Source organism: Podarcis cretensis (genome assembly GCF_951804945.1).
Source record: "Podarcis cretensis genome assembly, chromosome: 9".
In the NCBI taxonomy this organism is placed as follows: domain Eukaryota; kingdom Metazoa; phylum Chordata; class Lepidosauria; order Squamata; family Lacertidae; genus Podarcis; species Podarcis cretensis.
Genome location: NC_137178.1, coordinates 61,924,901 through 61,945,313, shown reverse-complemented (window position 1 = coordinate 61,945,313; position 20,413 = coordinate 61,924,901). Strand labels below are relative to the sequence as shown.

Here is a 20,413-nt window from a genome sequence, read left to right as displayed (position 1 = left end):
GAATTGCTTTGACCTTTAGCCATTCACACTGTATCTGGTTTCATGGTGCATTTGTCATCTTTATCTGCATTTTTTCTGTTTTGAAGTAGTAAAACTTAACTGTTCCAGTATGCAAGATAACATTGCAGTGCATGGAAATCATATTTAGGGACCAATGCAATGCTATACTGTAAGCCACATTTTTTTCTAAAGGTTCAAAAGTACAGGCAGAAAAAAGAGATTGCAGAATATCTTTTTTTTATAATTGGACTTGCTATACATAATATTTCTGACATGAGCTAGTTTCAAATAATAATAATGCACATTATGGAAGATTAAGGGCAGAGTTGTGTATATTCAGCAAGTAGAATAACCAGTAGTTCTTTTTTTCAAGGAAGGCAGAATCATGTCTCTATATTAAAAAAAGCAAAAGTGTATATATTTCTTTATTTGTATAATTCTGCTCCTAATAGAGATGAGGTTGCTATTATCTGGTGTTCATTAGCTATTTCTGCATTTTATATTGTGATCATGGAATACATATAGCCCTGGTAAAGGGCTGATCCCCACACAGAAGGTTTAAATGACAGGTATAGCCTGTAAGCAATTTTTATTCTAAAAATGTAACATAAGGATGCTGTAGGACCCAGAGCTTTGCTTCAAGTAGATGTGTATGAACCCTCTTCAATTACATTTTTAGCCAATGAAGTTATGGAGTTCCTTCACAATTCAGAACTTCATAAACACTCCAGTTTTTATTTAGAACTCTCATGAAAATAGGTTTACCTGCTTGCAGGTAGTTCCACATCTGTGAAGATGTTGCAGGCATAAAGCCATAGTAATACTGAAGGCAGTGAAGGAGCTCTCACTCATGCATTCATCAAAGTTCTAGTGAATTTGAAGGGTCCCAAGATCAGAGAGAACATGGTAAATCACCTTCACATAAGTGTCCCAAAGCCTTGATGCTAGATGAAATTCTCACTAGCATTATTAATATTGACTCTTAAAGAAAAAATTCGCTTATTTTTCTCACTTTTAAACAAGCCACATGCAAGTGGAAGGTGTTGCAGATACACACACACACACACACACACACACACGGGGTAGGAGAGGGAGAAAGGAAGATCAGATATGTTTATTTTTACACTCATTTGCTATGGAATATATTTGCATTATCTTTTATATAAGTACCTCCAAGTTCAGTTGGCTTAGACCAGTTGTAGCAGTTGAGTGTAAGAGGACTTATCTCATTAATAGAGCTAGGGGTTTTCAAATTGTGGGAAGGGTACATTTTGTGTGTCTGAAACATTGAGGAGCAAACATGGAGGCTTTCCAGCTTGACCATCCATGTTTGAGCAGTTGACCTGTTTTGTTTGTAGGGAACATTCCAGCCTTTCCCATTAATAGTGAATTTAACAATAGGTTGACTAGTCTCATTTCTAGGACCTCCAAACATCAGGAGCCTTACAGTAATGGAAAGGGTGGGGGCTCAGACTCCTTAATACATAAATATTTATAATAATAATGCTACAGGACAGGACAATGTATTGCTGGTGGACCACAGCTTTTGATGAAATACCGTATTTTTCTGTGTATAAGATGATATTTTTAAAATTGGGAGTTGTCTTATACACAGAATGTTGCAATTAAATATATAAATAAATACATGCCACCATCCATATTCTTTCCCCCCAGCCTCCCCTCACTATTGGCCTCGTGACAAACCCTGGTCTGGTACCTACCTCCCCCCATAACCCCCCACTCCGGACACTGTCCCTTCCACCTGGTTCCCTCAGCCGCCCCCTGGCTACCCAGACCCCCCATTCCCCAAGCGCATTCACTCAGCCAGCTCTGGCAGTCGCAGCTCCTTGATCAGCATTCGCATCTGCCGGCGCTCGTGGAGTAAATACGGTACATACCGTAAATACTGAGACAAAAGTGCAACACACAGGCGCTCGTGGAGTAAATACGGTACATACCGTAAATACTGAGACAAAAGTGCAACACATAGGTGGGAGAGCTGGAGCTGCAGCTACAGTGGAGTTACACTGAACTGACAGGAGCAGCCGCCATTACACAGCTTGCCTCACAGTTTGATATTTAACTATACGGTGCTAAATATACCGATGTTTTGAATATTTAATAAAATATCAAAGTTGTTCTGTTTGGTGTTTAAAATATTTATTTCTTAATTTTGGGCTGAAAAAATAGGGGTCATCTTATACATGGGGGCATCTTATACACGGAAAAATACAGTATATTTCTTAGCTGGGCTAGGGGAACTTGTGGCCCTCCAAATGTTGTTGGACTCCCATCTCCCAGCAGCCTCAGTCAGCATGGCCCAGGGGTCAGGGATGATGGTTTGTAATCCAGCAACCTTTGAAGAGTCAAAGGTTAGCCACCCTTGACATAGGGCTAGCATTCAAAGAGGCCCATAAGCAAGCTGCTATTAAAACACATTCCCATTCCTAGCAAGGAATTAAAAAGTTCTTTACTTCAAGATTGAAGAAAACATTCATGTTTTGAGGACATGAATAATCATAACACTATCTAAAAACATTTATGCTTTCCTGCACTGTGAGTAAAATTTATGCATTCTATAGTTTGTTCTGTAAATGTAGATAAAGTCAATTTAAAATCTCATCTGTGTTACCCTCAAACAATTCGCTAAATTTGTTTTAATATATGTTACACCGAGAAAATGTACCATAGCCATCTTGTTTTAAGTGTTTGTCTCATAATGTTTTTTTAGCTGATTTTACTGCAATGTGGAGAAAATGAAATGTTAGGGTTTTTTGGCAAAAGCTTTTCCAGAGCTTGAATCAGTCTTCTACTGTTGGCAAGCATACAGTATAGAAAATGCCCCCATTATAAAGTATCTTTAAGTGTTTGTCCTCGTTCTAATTATGTGTGTTTTTCTTTTTGCGAACCAGGAGCTGCAGGTAAGTTGCAGCCTGGTGCAGTGGCTTGTTTCATCTCTTGTCATCTGTGATGTATTTGTCTGTCTGTGCTTGGTAGTCAGATACCTTGTATTGCTAAGGATATATGGCTACAGAAAATAATACACTGAGCTATTGCCATCCAGACACAAGGCATCTGCAAGGGAACATTAAGGAAATTGTTTTTGCCATGTATTAAAACACTTTGAATACAAACAACATTAATTGAATTTATATATCCAATTAACTTGAAGGGCTGATTGAAACTCTGCTCCCAATTAATTCAGTATTTGTGTGGCTTTGTTTTGCTGTGTTCATTTCAGTATTCTGTGTATTCTGAGAGCTTTAGAATAAGCATTGCCTTTATTACAGGGTGAAAGTATGGACAACTTCAATTGGGGAGTCCGCAGGCGTTCCCTGGATAGTATTGACAAGGGAGACACACCATCACTCCAAGAATATCAGTATTCTGGTAGTACCCCGAGCTTGAACTTGACCAATCAGGAAGATACTGATGAATCTTCAGAGGAAGAAGCCCTGACCGCAAGTCAGATATTATCACGATCACAGATGGTAAAACATTTAATCTCAGATAATAATTGGGTTTCTCCTTGTTTTAACCTTCGAATGGTACTATCTAGTGTGTAAATTGTTCAGAGTTTTGACTTGGTCTCTCTTCTGCAGAAGGCGTGGAGAAGTGTGGTGTTTTAAGTACAGCAGTATATATTTATTTAAAACATTTCTGTACTGCCTTCTATAAAAATCTCAAGTTAGCATTACAGTGGCTAACTTGGCTGCGGCTTCCGATTGGCTGCAGGACCTTCCTGCACTCAAATCGGAAGCCGCATCAAACTTTCGGCTTCCAAAAAACCTTTGCGAGCTGGAACACTCACTTCCGGGTTTGCATTGTTTGGGAGCCGATTTGTTTGGGAGCCAAGCCGTTTGACAACCAAGGTACTGCTATACAGAGTTAACAAGAACGCACAACAATTAACACAGATGTACAAAACAGGAGCAACCAACCCAAGGCAAATTGAAACCAGTCTATATTAAAAGCTAGATGTAGTTTTCTATTGGGAAGCAAGCGCTGCCACTCGGATCAAGCTGCTTCTGGCTTTGGCACCTGCCTCAATTCAGAGAGACGATTCCATAAAGAGGGCACCAAAAAGACCCTGGTTTCCACCAGATGCAGGCTGTGGCACGTCCAGGACGGCTTGATCAGCTGACCCCAGTGACTGGATAAGTTGGTATGCAGCCTCTGGCTCTCCTCCTCCTAGTTGCCTGAATGACAGCTAACGGGAATGATCCACTGAATGCTGCTCTGGCATAACTTGCTCACCCCTTGCCAACTGAGATATTTCAGGCTACAACAACATGGCTCTTGTAAAAGACTTTTGGTTAAATATTCTGTGGTTCCTGCTCATTTTAATACCTGCCCAATTCTCACTAGTGGTCCCACTAATTGTTGTTCAGTGGGATATTGAAGTTTTATTACTCTGTTTTTTAGTACAGTGGTATCTCCGGTTGTGGACGGGATCCGTTCCGGAGCTCCGGTTGGATCCTGAGGTTTCCGCAACCGGGGGTGCCGCTTCTGCACATGTGCTCAGCATGTAGAGCGCTTCTGTGCATGTGCAAGTGGCAAAACCCAGAAATATACTTCCAGGTTTGCTGCTTTCATAACCCAAAGTTTACATTACCCGAGGGTAACGTAAGCCGAGGTTCTACTGTAATGGGGTGTATGAGAGAGAAATTTTAAAAAATAATTATTTAGTTGGTTTTTCAGATTAATATTTTACCATCCGTATCCAAGATACAACATAAAAACAAGATTCCAGAGAATCCCCTGGACCTCCCTCCTTCCCTTTGTGGGTCCTATTTTTAATCAATTTCATATCCTCCTGCATCTTTTATAATAATCCAAATATTTTCCATCTCCATTATATCCAAAATTCAACCTTAAACTACAAGTGTTATTCCAGTCCTACTAATGATTTTAATTGTTTGCAATGGTTTTTAAGATAAATCATAAATTTACCCTACTCCTTATTAAAATTTTGGTCGTCCTGATTTCTGAGAGAAATGTTTTAAATATTGTATGATGTTTCTGCTTTTCAGCCATCTTGAGTTCCTTTTTGGATATAAGATTTTTTAAAAATAAATAAAAATGGGAAGCGCATTTCCATTGTGCTTTATCAATGGAAATGTGCCTTTTGCTTTAAGACTAAAGTTTCCAATCCTCAATACGTGTTTCCAGCGTGGTAGATATACACAAGGTGGTAACTGAATTCGTAAGTAGTGCAAAATTTTGCCTGTATTTTGCTTTGTAATTAGCTGGAGGTGTTTGTGTTTATTTGTTTTTTTTCTGCTGATCCTTGTTTTATTTTTGTCTCCTTAGGTCAACAGTGACTCAGCTGCTGATGACACAGCACTAGATAATTCTGGGTCGCTGCTACAGTCTCAAGATTCCACTAGCAGTGTTGGAACGGAAGAAGTGCTTCAAATCAGATCCGAGACCCCAAGTTTGGAGGTTTCCCCTCTAGATAATGCTAGCAACCAGCTGCCTGAGGTGGGGAATAATATGGGCTGCTGGTGCATGGCTGATTTGGGCTCTTTCTAGCACTGTATAGTATCTCTTTGCTTCCTTTCCGAAAGCATTTTCTTCTGTAATTGATTGTTTAATTGAACCGGTTGTGGTGGCATAAGGGAACGAGAATGTTTTCTGGAAACCAATCATTTCCTTCATGAACTAAAGATGTTCACTAAAGATTAAAAATAGGTTTGAGGGCTAATAATGGATATTTTGTGGTGCAGAACAATAATTGAATAAGCAAGATGGTTTTCTGGATGCAGCAATTATCTTCCTGTGGTCTTCCCTCCCCCCCTTCCTCCTCCCCCCATTTTTGCTTTGTCTTTGTGATTGGGTGCTTTAATTGAAATTTGAACCTCAGGCCAGCTGTGTTAGCAACTAGTTGATTCAGCTAGTCCATTTGAACAGGAGATCTATATGCTAGTGGCATTTTTTTCTCTTAATGGAAATGCTATATGGAGTAAGCCAGATTCCCAGCTGGTAGCTGATAAGAAATCAGTGAGTATTTTAAGTTTGTGTTTGCCATTGCAAACATTTTTTTTAAAATATGCAATAACTTCAAAGATGAAGCAGTCTATCTCTGATCTGTAGTTCTTACTGGAAAAACTAATAGTTAATAGTTAAACTAATGTGTACAAGAATAGTTAATGCCATATTGTTTTTCCTCTTTTCCTGAGCCACTCAGAGCCATCATAAGACAGCTCTGGATAGATAGATAGATAGATAGATAGATAGATAGATAGAGAGATAGAGAGATAGAGAGATAGATAGATAAACTTTATTTGCATTAGCCAACGGCCGTAGCAACATAAAACAAGCAATATATACAATTAAAAAACAATAACAATGGATAAAAAGGACCATCAAATGACCAAGACCATAGTTCAAATAGTGGCCCTTAATCTCATTGCACCCTCGATAAACCTAGCAACCTTTGCTGTTGTCTGATCATTCTGATCTGACAACAGGAAGAACAATGTGACCTAAGACGGGCGGCCTGGGATGGTAAGAGTGGGGTAATGATCTCATTCCTCAGGTCTTTATAAAGGGGGCAAGACAGGAGAACATGTGCCACTGTTTCCAGCTGACCATCTCCACAGGGGCAGAGTCACTTCTCAGTTGGAATCCTTCGGTATCTGTCCTCAAGTACGGCAGAGGGCATCACATCCAATCTGGCCAATGTGAAGGCACGTCTGTATTTTGGGGTGGTTAATTTATACAAATATGGTGCCAGGGAGTCAAACTGAGGGTGGGGGGAACAGCTCTGGAGAGAAAACTAAGTAATCAACTGCTGCTCATGGCCTCTTAAAGTAGAGGTGGGGAACTGGATCCAGCCACTGTATTTAGGCCTAAGTTCCCCACCTTCCACAGGCCAGTTTTGACAGATGGATGTGGACCACCCCCCAGTCAATCACCTGGCGTCATAATGGCATCAGATGATGACACCTGTCAAAGTTCGGCTGATGGGCAGTTGCAGTGGCCTTCTTTGAAGACGTGCAGTTTCAAAGGGGGTTCCCCCGTTAGCACAGAGTGGTTTGCATTGAAACAGCTTGTGCAAACAAGCGCTCCCGCCCATTTCAGCAAGCCGTTTCAATGCAAAGCGCTTTGCACTAGTGGAGCAATGCCTCTTTGACGGCACACTCGCAGCAACAAGCTGCTTTGCAGAGGAAGAAAGCTGTGTTTTAGCAAATGGTTTCCATGCATCCTACTTCAGAAGAGCTGCCTTGACTGCACTGGGGAGTTCCCAGGGCCAAATTGTCGAGCGCAGCTGATCCTAATGGATCTCTCTAGATAGCTGCACTTGCAAGGAACAATCTCACTTTAGGATCCTGCTCCATTGGAGCCATTTCCATACCTATCACACCTCACACTGCATATGCTATCAGTTATGGGGTTAGGTGGCCATGATTTGGGGAAAACGGTGTTGTGGGCCAAGTTAGGATCCCTGTCAGTCCAAATGAAGCCCCCAGGCTGTAACTTCCTTACCCCCCTTTTAGTGGGTCAGATCAAATGGGCCCCTTCAACTTGACATATTTGCTTAACCTGCAGGTGATAGGGCCTTTTATTCATTCTGATGTTTCCAGGCAGTTGCAAAGAGCTTATTTGCCCCTTTTATCAGCCTTGCAAACTGATCAGATGCAGTCACGAATTGCACTAGCAGCAGTAACTGGGGTGAAGGTAAGTGATAGCATAGCAGTTGCCCTAAAACAATTGGAGAGGAATAAGGGAGCTTGTGACAGGGCGCTGCCCTACAGAGCTAGTATTTAGGAGCTTTAACTTTGCTACATTGCATGATGAGCAGTGCCATTTACAAAACGTCTGATATATACAGGGCAGATTCTAATGTTGCAAGAGTGAACTTTCACCTGTGCAACAGGACTTTATCTGCCTCTTCTTCCCCCTTGCAGCACCCCCCCCCCCAATCCTGCTCTGTATGCTCACTTTACCCTCCAAAACAGATTTTGAGGACCGACAAGGGACTGCAAGGGAAGAAGAGGGAGTCCCGTTGGGCAAGTTCTACTTCAGCACAGATAGTTCTGGATACAACCCGCAGTCTTTTTGTTGAATCCTTCAAAAACCTTTAGCTATCATATTCAGGGCTTTTCCCCTCTGGCCTTTGCAATAAGTACTATGAATCTTAAATTGTCATGAGTGTGAAGAATCCCATTTTGATACAGGGTAAACATAATGTGTGTGTTCTGTTTGGGGAAATTGCATTTACCTTTTAAAAATATAGGCTGTTTGAAGACAGTAAAAAGGTAAAGGTAAAGGTACCCCTGCCCGTACGGGCCAGTCTTGACAGACTCTGGGGTTGTGCGCCCATCATGAAGACAGTAGATGTCATTATTCTTGGAGAACAGAAAATAATGACAGTCGTTGTCAAAATATTTGGTGTCTTTTGTTAAGTGAGCTTGTATCTTGTTTCTTGGACTAAAGCATGGTTGCATTCCATTGTGCATAATGTGGGAGAGCATTCATGCACCCCCTATCCTGCCAGTTTCTTCTTTGTAGCCTCGGTACAATCAGTAAGGCACAAGCTGCAGACGTAATTTCTGTTGAATGATGCTAAAAGGAACAAAGTCCTATCCTCAGGATTTTACTCTCTTTTTTGCATTTAGCTGTCTAGTTTCACAATTCAGTTTATATACGGAAAGATGAAGTCTCCTAACAAGAGAAGCTTGCTGTTGACAGCAGAAGATTTTTTTCCTTTGCTTACTAAGCAACAAAGATATTGGGAATATGTTTTTTTGTGAGCAGTGTTTTGACACGTTAAATATAATTAGTTACCTTAGAATATGGTGGGGAAGGTTTGCATTGCCTACTTTTGTTAAATTTTTAGACTGAGTTTTAGACTGAGTTTTAGAATATTCTTTTTCTGTCAAGAAATAATGCAATTTAACATTTTGGGATTTTGAGACACTGCTCCTTAGCTGTATTTGATGAACCCATTTTACTTCTGTGTGAGTTATAAGACTCTGCTGCTTGCTTTGCAGGATGGCAGTTCACCAATAAAGGATGAACAAGTTAGTACAGCTAGTGAAGATACTGGATCATTTGCGTTGCAAGAGCAGCAAGAGTCCTTGATCTGTCAAGAACCCCTGGAACTAGAAGAAACTCCTGAAATTCCAGAGCATCCCACTGCTGATAGTTATACTGAATCGATCTGTGAAGATGATGTTACCCTGGCCTTGAAAGAGTTAGACGAAAGATGTGAAGAAGAAGAAGCTGACTTCTCTGGTTTGTCTAGGTAAATTGATTTGAAGCCATATGTATTTTCTTTCATTAAAGTAATATCAGTATTGATTCATTCACTATTGCCTTAGAGACCAGTTTATTTGCAGTAGCGCAGGTAGATAAATAGGTACCGCTCTGGCGGGAAGGTAAATGGCATTTCTGTGCGCTGCTCTGGTTCACCAGAAATGGCTTAGTCATGCTGGCCACATGACCTGGAAGCTGTATGCTGGCTCTCTCGGCCAATAACACTTTATGAGCGCCGCAACCCCAGAGTCATCCATGACTGGAGACGGTCAGGGGTCCCTTTACCTTTATGCTGCCAGTGGCATTCCAAGCCTCTAATTTCTGTGATGCTTTGGGGTTGTTTTACTGCTGGTCCGTGCTGCTGAAAAGTTCACACATTGTCCACACCTTCCCCACTCCTACTGCTGCTGCACCGCTAGAATAAAACCCAGAATATGGCTTCTCATGATGCCCAAACCCTGGGTTCATGGTTTGCTTCCCCAAACAAATCACAAGTGGTAAGCCAAACTTCTTGTGGCTGTTTAGAAAAACCAACCACAAGCCCAGGTTTGGATCTCATGGCAAGCAAACTGTGGCTTGTTTCGTGGCAGCAACTGGAGTGGGGGACGTTTTAATAACATGCGCCAGCACACTGTGCATTCACATTACCCATTGTTTTTAACTAAGGTTGAATATGACATGAGAACTGGGCTCATGACATGACAATGGCACCATAATTCTTTCCTAAACTGCTTTTAGATAAAGTCCTAAAATAAGTAAAATAAGTAATGAATGACTAGCCTACAGCTTGGAAGAATTTATTCAGTTTCCATGAATCCTTGTTAAGTTGAACAACATTCTTCTAAAATTCCGGTTTTTTGAATCTGTTGTATGTATGTTTGAAACTTTAGATAATTAAGTTAGCAAAACAGCAACTTGCTCTTTGTTTTTGGCCCTGCTTTTGACATCATTTCAAACCGATCTACAGGCCCGTTTTAGAAAACCTTGCACCATGCTAAGGGCAATAAGTCAAAAGATCTGAAACAGCATTTACTTAGCATGCTTGTTTTCGCTTTATTTACAGTCAAGATGAAGAACAGGATGGTTTTCCAGAAGTCCAGACATCTCCACCGCCTTCCCCATTTCTTTCTGCCATATTGGCAGCTTTTCAACCACAGGCATATGATGATGAAGAAGAAGCTTGGCGCTGCCACGTTAATCAGATGCTCTCGGACACTGATGGATCTTCTGCTGTCTTTACATTTCATGTGTTCTCTAGGTTGTTTCAGGTAACTATCCGCAATCCCACTTTGTTCGCAATTTTTATTTTGAAACATCTAGTACTAAAACGTTTGTGTTGGTGTGTATCTGATTTTGGAGAAGAGGGACAGGGTTGTTACATTGTCACTGTTTACGATTCCTCTGTTAGAAAGCTACTTGTTTCCCTTAGCCACCATCAGAGGGATAGCCATCTCTAGGGGTGAGATTTTCCACATCATGTATTGTCAGGTGACTGTGGCATTGCATAGATATGCTTATGAGGTGTAAAGTATTGTTCCTGCACGCCTCCGTGTATAAGAGTTGGCTATCACTACAGTGGTGCCTCGCAAGAAGAAATTAATCCGTTCCATGAGGCTCTTCGTATAGCAGTTTTTTCGTCTTGCGAAGCAAGCCCATTGACAGCTTAGCGGATTAGCGCTATTAGCGGCTTAGCGGCTTTTAGCGGATCAGCTGATAAGCGGCTTAGCGGCTTAGGAAAAGGGGGGGGAAGGGGGAAAAACCTGCAGGAACTCGCAAGACATTTTCGTCTTGCGAAGCAAGCCCATAGGGAAATTCGTTTTGCGAAGCGCCTCCAAAACGGAAAACCCTTTCGTCTAGCGGGTTTTCCGTCTTGCGAGGCGTTCGTCTTGCGGGGCACCACTGTACCTAGAACTATTGCCATGTTGACCATAGAATCATAGAACTGTAGAGCTGGAAGGGAACCTGTGGATCATCCAGTCCAACCCCTGGCAATGCAGGAATATGCAGATGTCCCATACGGGGATCGAACCTGCAACCTTGGCATTATTGGCACTACAGTGGTACCTCCGGTTACAAACGGGATCCATTCCGGAGGCCCGGCCGTATCCCAAAAATTCCATAACTGGAGGACCACTTGTGCGCACACACGCGGTGCCGCAGAGCGCTTCTGCACATGTGCGAAGCGGCAAACCCACTCCTGGGTTTGTCCCATTCAGAACCCGAAAGTTACGTAACCCGAGGGTCCACTGTACACTCAAACAACCAGTTCCCCTTTAATGCAGCATTAGAAGAGTGCTTCAGAAGATATTCTCAGTGTAATATGGTGATAGCTCTCCCCTAGGATAAACTGATTTGCCCTGTCCCATCTGTTATGACTGCACAATCCCACCCCCAAGCACAGGAAAAAGGGAAATTTAGGCTTACATGTGAACCCCCATTTAGCAATGTTGCCTGCCATGCTGAAGAAAAGAAGTGAAAATATTTCTCTATCTTTCTAATATTCCCGTGTCTAGAACATTCAAAGGAAGTTTGGGGCTATAACACATGAATCCATCAGTTTTCTTGGGGAGAATCTACAGCGAATTGGAACAAAATTCAAAAGTTCACTGGACGTTATGATGATGTGTTCTGAATGCCCAACAGTTTTTGTGGATGCAGAAACGGTAATATCTTACGTTTATTAACACATGCTGAGCCTATGTCTAGTGAGCTTTGCTACTAAGGTACAGAATGTTCTGTGTTTTGATATGTGCAAAGAATCACTCCACTTAAAAATATTATAATGTTAGCTTCAGTGCATAAACTGGCTGAAGGTGACTTCGCTTCCTAAGTTCTCTGTGGTTGCTTCAAGTAAATTTTTCCTTTTAAATGTCCAGAACTTTGTCATCTCTCTGAATAATGTTTGAGAGTTAAAAGGTTGAAAGTCAAGTCTCAAATTCAGTGGATCTCTGATTATGAAGATGTTTAGTACCAAAATTATAAGTGTGTATGTGTTCTATTCCTGTAACATCTGTAGCAGCACCTGGCCTTTGCTTCAGGCAGATGGCGTGTCTGTTGTGTTTTCAGTGCCTATTGAATGCCATTCTTTTTTCCAACCTACTTTTTAAGTGAAGATCTTTATCCCAGTCTGAAACTGTATTGGATCTGAAATTAAAAACAACTTCATATGTAAAAATAATGGTTTTTACTGTTGAAATTGCTTTGGGATACTTTATGGGAAGTGATTCATTAGTGGAATACATATTAATAATTAAGGCTATTTTTATATCACAGCTGATGTCCTATGGCTTATTGGAAACCTTGAAATTCAGTGTCCTCGAGCTTCAAGAACACCTGGATACTTACAATGCTAAAAGAGAGGCAGCAGAGCAGGTAAATGTATTGTGGTGCCTGGCTTGTTGCATTGTGTTCAAAGAGGAAAAAGCTGAAAAATGCAGTTTTCTCAAACTACACCAAGCTGCCCCACACTAGAGTCACATTAGCTATCACTATCTCCCTTCCCCACCAAGCCAAAAAGGTTACCCACCTCTGCTCTAATAGATGGAGCGCAACAAAACAAAAAAATTGCAGTGTGAAGTGCTTCTGTTCCGGGTTTGAGCCACTCCACTACATTCTCGTTTCCTCTGCTTTTTCTTTTCCTCCTTCCAACACTCAGTAAGCTTTCCATGCCCACTGAGCATGCTCAGTTCTTATTTTTGGGGGAGGGGATGCTCCATGTTAGGACGGGGGGCGGGGTTAGTAGGGTGTGCCCAACATACAACATTAAAATATTTGATTTCACCGTTAATGTCTCTGGAGCTCTCACATACATCCTTGGGGACATTTTAAAATACTGTAGGTTATCACTGTAAACCAGGAATGACTCTATACAAAGGGATCTATATCTATATCTTGTCTTTTCTATATCTTGTCAATCCATACGATTTTTTAATATTGAATATTACATTTTACATCCTGATATCAGGTGGGAGTACTGCTCTCCCTAGGTGTTGAAGGCAGAAATCGTTGCTCTAATTGCAAAAAACTGAAGTGTTACCATGACAACGCCATCCACTTCCAATTTCTGCCTCACCTTGCTCTGTTGTTGGCTTCAGCTCCCTCCCCTTGTCATCAGCTCAGGCCTGTTAATTTTTTGCCTTTTGTGCCTATGAATGTTGGAAACCTTTATCCCCCTCCTCTATCTGGCTCTGTGGTTTTTTGCCCTTTGTTTTTCGCTGCACTGTTCCCTCAGAGCCTCTCCTGCCACCAGCCACCATGTTTTCTCTCTCACCTTTTCTCTTTGCTCCCTTCCGTGATTATTTAAAACTGTAAAAAAAAGTCTCATCTTCAGGTGCTCCCGTTTGCTCCGGGCAAGACACCGCACATCTATGGGCAAATACAAACAGAGGTCTGTCGTTGCTGTATTACCCTTTGCTGTCCACCTGCCAAGACACAGGCCTCTGCTATGGCCCCAGTGTCAGATCCCCAGAGAGGAATGGCTGCTTCCTCCGTTACATCCACCTCTTTTGTGCTAACTGCTGGCTCCTTGTCATTTCATTATGCCTGGTCAGAGCCCTTGGTTGAACTGGAGATTGGCGGCTCTAGCAGTGGTAGGGGCTCTGAGCCCACTCAGCGTTTGGTGCACAGGCAGCATAAAGTGGCTGATAATTTTTGTGATGAGGAAGGAAGCCAGGCAAACCTTGGTCAGCTTTTTACTAGGGACGCTTCCCCACAGGAGCTCTCCGGGTTTCAGGACTCTTCCTGTGGAGCCACACTGCAGGGTATCAGCAGTCTCTGCCTGTTTCTACTACGCAGCTGCTCCTGTGAATGCCTTACAGGTTGATCTCTGGGTTCTTCACCTGTCAAAGGAAGCTTTTCTGGCAGATCTAGCTAAGCCTTCATCTCCTCCTGCCCAGCCCACCTCTGCTCCTCTTCCTTGAGTTGCCTCTGAAGGTCTTCGTTGCTTGTACCAAGCTTTTCCGTCAGTCTCTGTCCTTTTTCATTTCATTTCCCCCTGTCTTTCTGGGCAAGAAAGCATCCTCTGCCATTTTAACGATGGTTGAAAGCCTGTAGTATTTTGGCATATAATTGTTTGCATTTGACTCCTCCAACCAAAATCATGACCCATTTGACTAGAGCAGCATCTGTTTGGACAGTATTTTCCTTGAATGCTCCCTGGGTTAGTTTCAATACCTTTACTAAACCCTATAAGGCAAAATGTCTGTGCTTTTGCAGAGGCAGCCTTTGGGAGCCATGTCCTCCTGGACCAATAGGGAGCACCTCATTCTCTCAATTGTTTGCCACCCTATACAGGTCAAATTGGGTATGTCCCACCTGATGTCATGACATATGTGGAAAAGATACTACTGGTACTTACCCTTGAATGGTTCCTCTACATGCATGCAGCATGACATATGGGCTTCACCATTTTTCTAGGTTGCCTTTCTCCATGTGATTGGCGGCCCATTTTCTGTGTTACTTCGTGTTTCCTGGATAGGGAGTGTCACATGTTGGGTTTTTTTTTGTCGTGCCACTGTTCTGTTTTTGGCACTTACTGTCTTGGCTTATCACAATAAAAACTGGTGGAGGTCATCATGGTAAGGTCTCAGGTTTTTGCAATTGGAGCAGCAATTTCCACCTTAAACCACTAGGTGGAGCATTACTCCTACCTGATGACATGTTACATACATGCAAGAGAACCCTTCATGGCAAGTACCAATAGTATCATAAGACTTTTTAAAAGTAACAATGTTAAAGGCAGACAACCTTGAGCTTTGAAATATTTTCAGAATGTTAGATGATTCTGATACAATGGAGAATTCTTGTAAATGATAGCGTTGGGAGGACATAGGCTTTGCATTAAGAACGGAGGTTGTTTTTCTGGGTGAAACATTGAAATTAATTCAAACCTGAAGGCTTTCTGTTGCTTCAAAAATACTCCTGCGACCCACTCAAACCTTTGCCCTGCCCTAATCACTCACCATTTCTTCACTGAAAAGCAGGCAGAATACAGGAATAGATCCGCGGGCAATCTTTTGACACCATCACTCCAGAAACCTCATGTTGAGAGCGTCTGGTACACTAGGATGACAGAGGTCATTCTGAAGTTACCAGCCACCGGACTCTCTGTGCATAAACAATACACAGATGACTTGGATACTGTCAGTTAATAGCAATGCACAGAAAATAACAATACCCCAAACCTAGTTGTGCTAGAATGCAAGTATTGCTAAGTTCCCTGAAATACTGTTTTCGCTACAGTTGAACTGTTAACCCAGTTCAGAGGCTGCTTAAACAGGTAGGAAGATAGATGTATACAGGGAACTGCTATGTATGCAAGCACTTCCATTGTGTCGGGAAGATCTGTGAGAGGACACACACAGCTGCTTCCAGTATTAAAAACCATGGCAAAGCCTCTTCATTGAGCAACTCCATGGGCATTTCAGCTTGGGCAAACAGAGTGTCTTGGATTGCAACCAGTCCAAGTGTGAGAAGGCAGTATTGCGTTCTGGTATATTAAAGTGGAGGAAGTAGTTTAACTGCAGCTGGCACTGCTGCTTGTCCCCTCGTATTTCTATCACTTTTACTTGGGCAGGCTGAGATTCAGCCAAGACCCCCTGTGCAAGCTCTCCAACTCAGCCTAATGTTCAGGAGTAGAGCAGGTGGTATCAAAATCTAATATGCCTCTAGGAGTCAGCTATGTCAGAGAATCCTGTCTGCCTCTTGAGGTCAGCTTCAAGCTCACTTACTTGCCATTAGGCTCTTTTGGATTGTGTATGGCAGATACTTTCTTCTCTTTTATAGCTTTCACTTTATACTTCAGAGATCAGTAAGAAACCAATATTACATTGGCTCATTGTCAACACTCCCACTGGAGGAAGAAGGGGTGGGCATTCTTTTGCAAATTCCTTTCCCCTATGCAGCCCCCCTGTACCCAGAGATGTACCTGATGGGGGGAGAGACAGGGAGATGAGAGTCAAAAGGTGTTTGCAAGAGCGTGTTGGCAAAAGTTGGTTTCTGCAAAGTCCTGTCTGCTACTCGGCTAAAAATGAACCTTTCCTTCGCCCCATTAATAAATATCTCAAATATGAAAGAATAAGGATGTTATCTGACAAGATGTCCAATATGTCCATTGTATCAGCAGGCTGTATTTATGATAATTTTGTGGTCCACACAAAATACAATCTCTTTGTTCTTCAGGCTCTTGCAAGCATCACTGGGTGGTTGTTTTTTTTTTGTAATCATGCTTGTGTTTTATTTTGTAGTGGCTGAAAGATTGCAAGAGGACATTTGGTACAGATGATGGTATTCATGGAACCACTACAGATGCTCAGGTCGGTGTCGTGCCCTGGTCACTGGGTCCATTTTATGTCATTCATTAATATGAACACCTTGTGTATGCCACAGTAGCAGTCATATTCCCAGACTGATTAAAGATTACTTGTAAAGGTTTTCATTTCAGTTATCACAACTATCTGAGGAATTTTATGAAGCATTGGCCTGAGAATAATGGATTCTCCATTTTATTGAAGTGAGGAGCCAGGCTCTGGGTCTGGGCTTAATAACACTGAGCAGATAAGCAGGACAGATAGCATCTGCGTACCAAAACACGTCTGCCTTTTATGCAGCTGCTGTTGCAAGCAAGAGAATTGGTATGCTGCATCTCTGCTCATCAGATAAATTACTGTCTGGACCAGAAGCCGTGCTGGATCTAATCTAATTAGTCCTGGGCACATACCTATGACCCGTCTAGAAGGGTACATTTAAAACAATTACTGGAGTGATGAAAATCTTGCCTGTTGTATTTGGAAAGGGCTTTCCAGAACAATACAGCTGTAGTACTTGGAACTAATAGGTGCATGAAAGAAGGCACTACAGGAACATCTTTGCTAAGGCTTTTTAATACTTAATACCACACAGCACAATATTACCAAATATGCAACAATAAGAACAATATTTCAAGTAAAGGCCTGCAACTGTCATGGTATTACGAGGATAGTGCTCTTTAGCACCCTGGTGGTTACACTGTGGGGTGCTGCCGATGGTATTTAATATCGATATGAATCAGCTGGGCGTAGTTTGGGGGCAAGATGCCATCAGTAGGTAGATGACGCTTGGTGATATTTCTCTAGTGTTTGACTCAAGAAAGGATATGCAGTGCCTGGATGCAATGGTGGGATGAATGAGGGGAAATAAGCTGAGGTTGAATCCTGGCAAGATGGTTGCACTGTGAGTGAGCTGTTTCCACGTCTAAGAAATTGGTTGACTGCCTGCCATGGACAGTGCTGCTCTCCTTCTGAAGGAGCAGCTACACAGCCTGGCGGTGCTTCTGGATCCAGCCTTATCACTAGAGGCCCAAGTGCCTAGAAGGGCCTTTTACCAGCTGCACTTGGCATGACAGCTTCAGCCGTTCCTGGACTGGGAGAGCTTTACCACCATAGTTCAGGCACTAGGCAAGATTTAATTATTGCAAGGCACCCTATATAGGGCTTCCCTTGTGCTTGGGCCAAAAAAATGTAGCTAGAAGCAGGGTTTTTGTAGAGCTACCCAGAGCTCTGTTTTCAGCAGACTTCTCAATTTTTTACTTTAACTTCATACCTTCTGGTTTTTTCCCCTTCTTCTCCCCTTATTAATGAATGTATTTATTATTTAATTGTATTTGTTGACTATTCGCTAAAAAGTTGAAAAACACAAAGTGGTTTCCACTGCAAATAAAACTTGAGATATATCAATACAATATAAAAATAGCTACATACATTAAAACCCAAACAATACATAATCACAAAGCAGTAGCAAAATGAGAAACAAATGGGCCAGCACCTGGCATTAGAAAGCCCCCAAAGCCAGGATAAATAAATATAACTTAAGCTGACGATGAAAGTGGAATACTGGTGGTGCATAGAGCATAATTGCATCAGGGTGATGAAACTGCTTGTGACAGTATTGTCTTCTGTGCTTATCCTCTAACATTTGTGGGGTCGGACCAAAGGTTAATGTACGGAGGTTTCTAAAGAGCCTGTACTCTGGAAGGTTTTGCTTCAACACCCTCCCCAACTTTTATTGAAAAACACTTGTTGCAAAAAAAATGTATTGGGAAACAGAGTCTGATCCTCTGCATCTTTTGCAAGGGGGGGGGGCACCTTGCCCCATTCCTCTGGCCCTGTTATCACCTCCTTTGCTGGGTTAGCAGGGTTTGCCTGCTCTGTTGGTGTGAGGTCAAGGTTCCTTGCAATGCAAGACCACCAGTTGGAGAAAGAGTGGGGAAATGGGTGAGGTGTTGCTAGGTAAATGGGGCTCTTCCCACAGCTGTGCTAACACTGAAACACAGTTGCAGTGCCAAAGATCGTAATGTTGAATACAGGTGTTTGGAGAGGCTTAGGGAGCAGAGCTGGCTGTGGGACAAACCTACAACAAAAGTAGGGCCTAGTACTTGAGTTTTAATAGAAGCAAGCTATATTTATCTACGGGAATGCGGGTGGCGCTGTGGGTTAAACCACAAAGCCTAGGACTTGCTGATCAGAAGGTCGGCGGTTTGAATCCCTGTGATGGGGTGAGCTCCCGTTGCTCGGTCCCTGCTCCTGCCAACCTAGCAGTTCGAAAGCACGTCAAAGTGTAATTAGATAAATAGGTACCGCCCTGGCGGGAAGGTAAACGGCGTTTCCGTGCGCTGCTCTGGTTTGCCATAACTGGCTTAGTCATGCAGGCCACATGACCCGGAAGCTGTACACGGCTCCCTTGGCCAATAAAGCGAGATGAGCACCGCAACTCCAGAGTCGGTCACGACTGGACCTAATGGTCAGGGGTCCCTTTACCTTTAACTATATTTATCTACAAAAAAATATTTCGTGGATGACGGGGGACAATTGGTCTCTAGGGACCGTTCATCCTCTAAAGTCAATTCTCCACATACACCATGGGATTCCATTATTCTGTATTAAAAGATCCTTTGGAAGTGAAACTTTTTGGCCAAGAGAACGCTTGCTCTATGGTGCACAGCCTCCAAGCCAAACCTTCCCCCCCTCCTTCCTGTTAGGGCTCCAAGCAGGTTTTCCTGCTTCCTCTCAGCCCTGGCCAGTTGAGAGCAGGATATACATTGCACTTAGCCCCAGTTGTTGTTTTTTGTATGTGTGTGTTTCAGGGGAAAGGGGGGATCCCTCCCCAATATTTCTTTCTGCAAGGATGAATACTTGCTATCTCGTAGAAAACCTATCCTGCCTTTCCCTCTCCCTCCATTTTGGGTCCCAGTCTATCTGCACATAAACTCTGTAGTCTGCTAATATAGGAAATCATTTGGCTGTGTTGATATGCCTTAAAATGCATGAGGTTTCTTTTTTTAATCTTTTTAATGAATATATATGCATGCAGCTCTTTCCTTTCCAATTACCGTATTTTTCACTCTATAAGACAGACATTTTCCCCTCCAAAAATTAAGAGGAAATGTGTGTGCGTTTTATGGACCGAATGCAGGCTCCTTGGCTTCAGCGATAGCAACGCGAAGCCTCCGAAGCGCAGTGGGAGCGCTCCCTCCGAGCTCCAGAGGCTTCGGGTTCCTTTCACTGAAAGGTAGGTGCCCCTTCAGCTAAGCGGGAGGAGAAATGGAAGGGGCTCCGTTTCTCCTGCTGCTTCGCTGAAGGGGCGCTGCGCAGAGGGGGAGTTTTCCCCCCCTTGTTCTCCCCCTCTAAAACAAGGTGCGTCCTATGGTCGGGTGATAGAGCAAAAAATACGGTAAATGTGAGAATTTTACAAATACCCTCTACTTTACGCTATATAATTTTGTCATATTGCATGAAAGCAAGACAAGTAGTACATCTACAAATTCTGCCTAGACTTTTTACACACAGTGAAGCTTTCTTTGAACGTTATTCTTCTTTTAGTTTATATGGGACATCTGAGACCCTATTTAAAATGATCTTCTATACTAATTCATTATCTTTTTTCCTTTTTGTATTTTTGTGACCTGCTCACGTTCTTGCTTAGCATTTGGAAATTCTAGCAGTAAGTGATGGCTCTTGATTTATCAAATATTTAACCATGCCAGTAAAGAAACTGGTTTCATTTTTGTCTCTTGTCCATTTGTGATATAGCTGTGTCTCATTTAGATTACAGAAAGTGTTTGCTTCACTTACCTATATAGTTCTAACTCTTAAAATGCCAGCCCCTTTTAGATGGT

At 42.4% G+C, this 20,413-nt stretch overlaps 2 protein-coding genes across 11 annotated transcripts in view; one reads left to right on the top strand and one right to left on the bottom strand.

Annotated features, from left to right (window-relative positions):
• The window catches only part of FRYL (FRY like transcription coactivator), a 147,082-nt gene that overhangs the window by 122,613 nt on the left and 4,056 nt on the right, over nt 1-20,413 (top strand). For 7 of the 8 annotated variants that reach the window (XM_079989545.1, XM_079989544.1, XM_079989541.1 and 4 more), the window contains 8 exons: nt 3,291-3,491; nt 5,314-5,484; nt 9,000-9,253; nt 10,328-10,532; nt 11,778-11,927; nt 12,538-12,636; nt 16,509-16,577; nt 20,221-20,238. In XM_079989545.1, coding sequence (XP_079845671.1) covers nt 3,291-3,491; nt 5,314-5,484; nt 9,000-9,253; nt 10,328-10,532; nt 11,778-11,927; nt 12,538-12,636; nt 16,509-16,577; nt 20,221-20,238 — 1,167 coding nt within the window. The remainder of the gene's footprint in view (nt 1-3,290; nt 3,492-5,313; nt 5,485-8,999; nt 9,254-10,327; nt 10,533-11,777; nt 11,928-12,537; nt 12,637-16,508; nt 16,578-20,220; nt 20,239-20,413) is intronic. The other variant, XM_079989540.1, reaches the window with a different exon arrangement.
• ZAR1 (zygote arrest 1) overlaps nt 3,501-20,413 on the bottom strand; it is a 31,256-nt gene continuing 14,343 nt past the window's right edge. Inside the window, exon 4 of one of the 3 annotated variants that reach the window (XM_079989826.1) lies at nt 3,501-4,248. In XM_079989826.1, the coding sequence (XP_079845952.1) occupies nt 4,192-4,248 (57 nt within the window). In that variant the 3' untranslated portion in view covers nt 3,501-4,191. Of the gene's footprint in view, nt 4,249-11,934; nt 12,409-12,650; nt 13,630-20,413 lie in introns of those variants that run through there. The other 2 variants (XM_079989828.1, XM_079989827.1) reach the window with 2 other exon arrangements.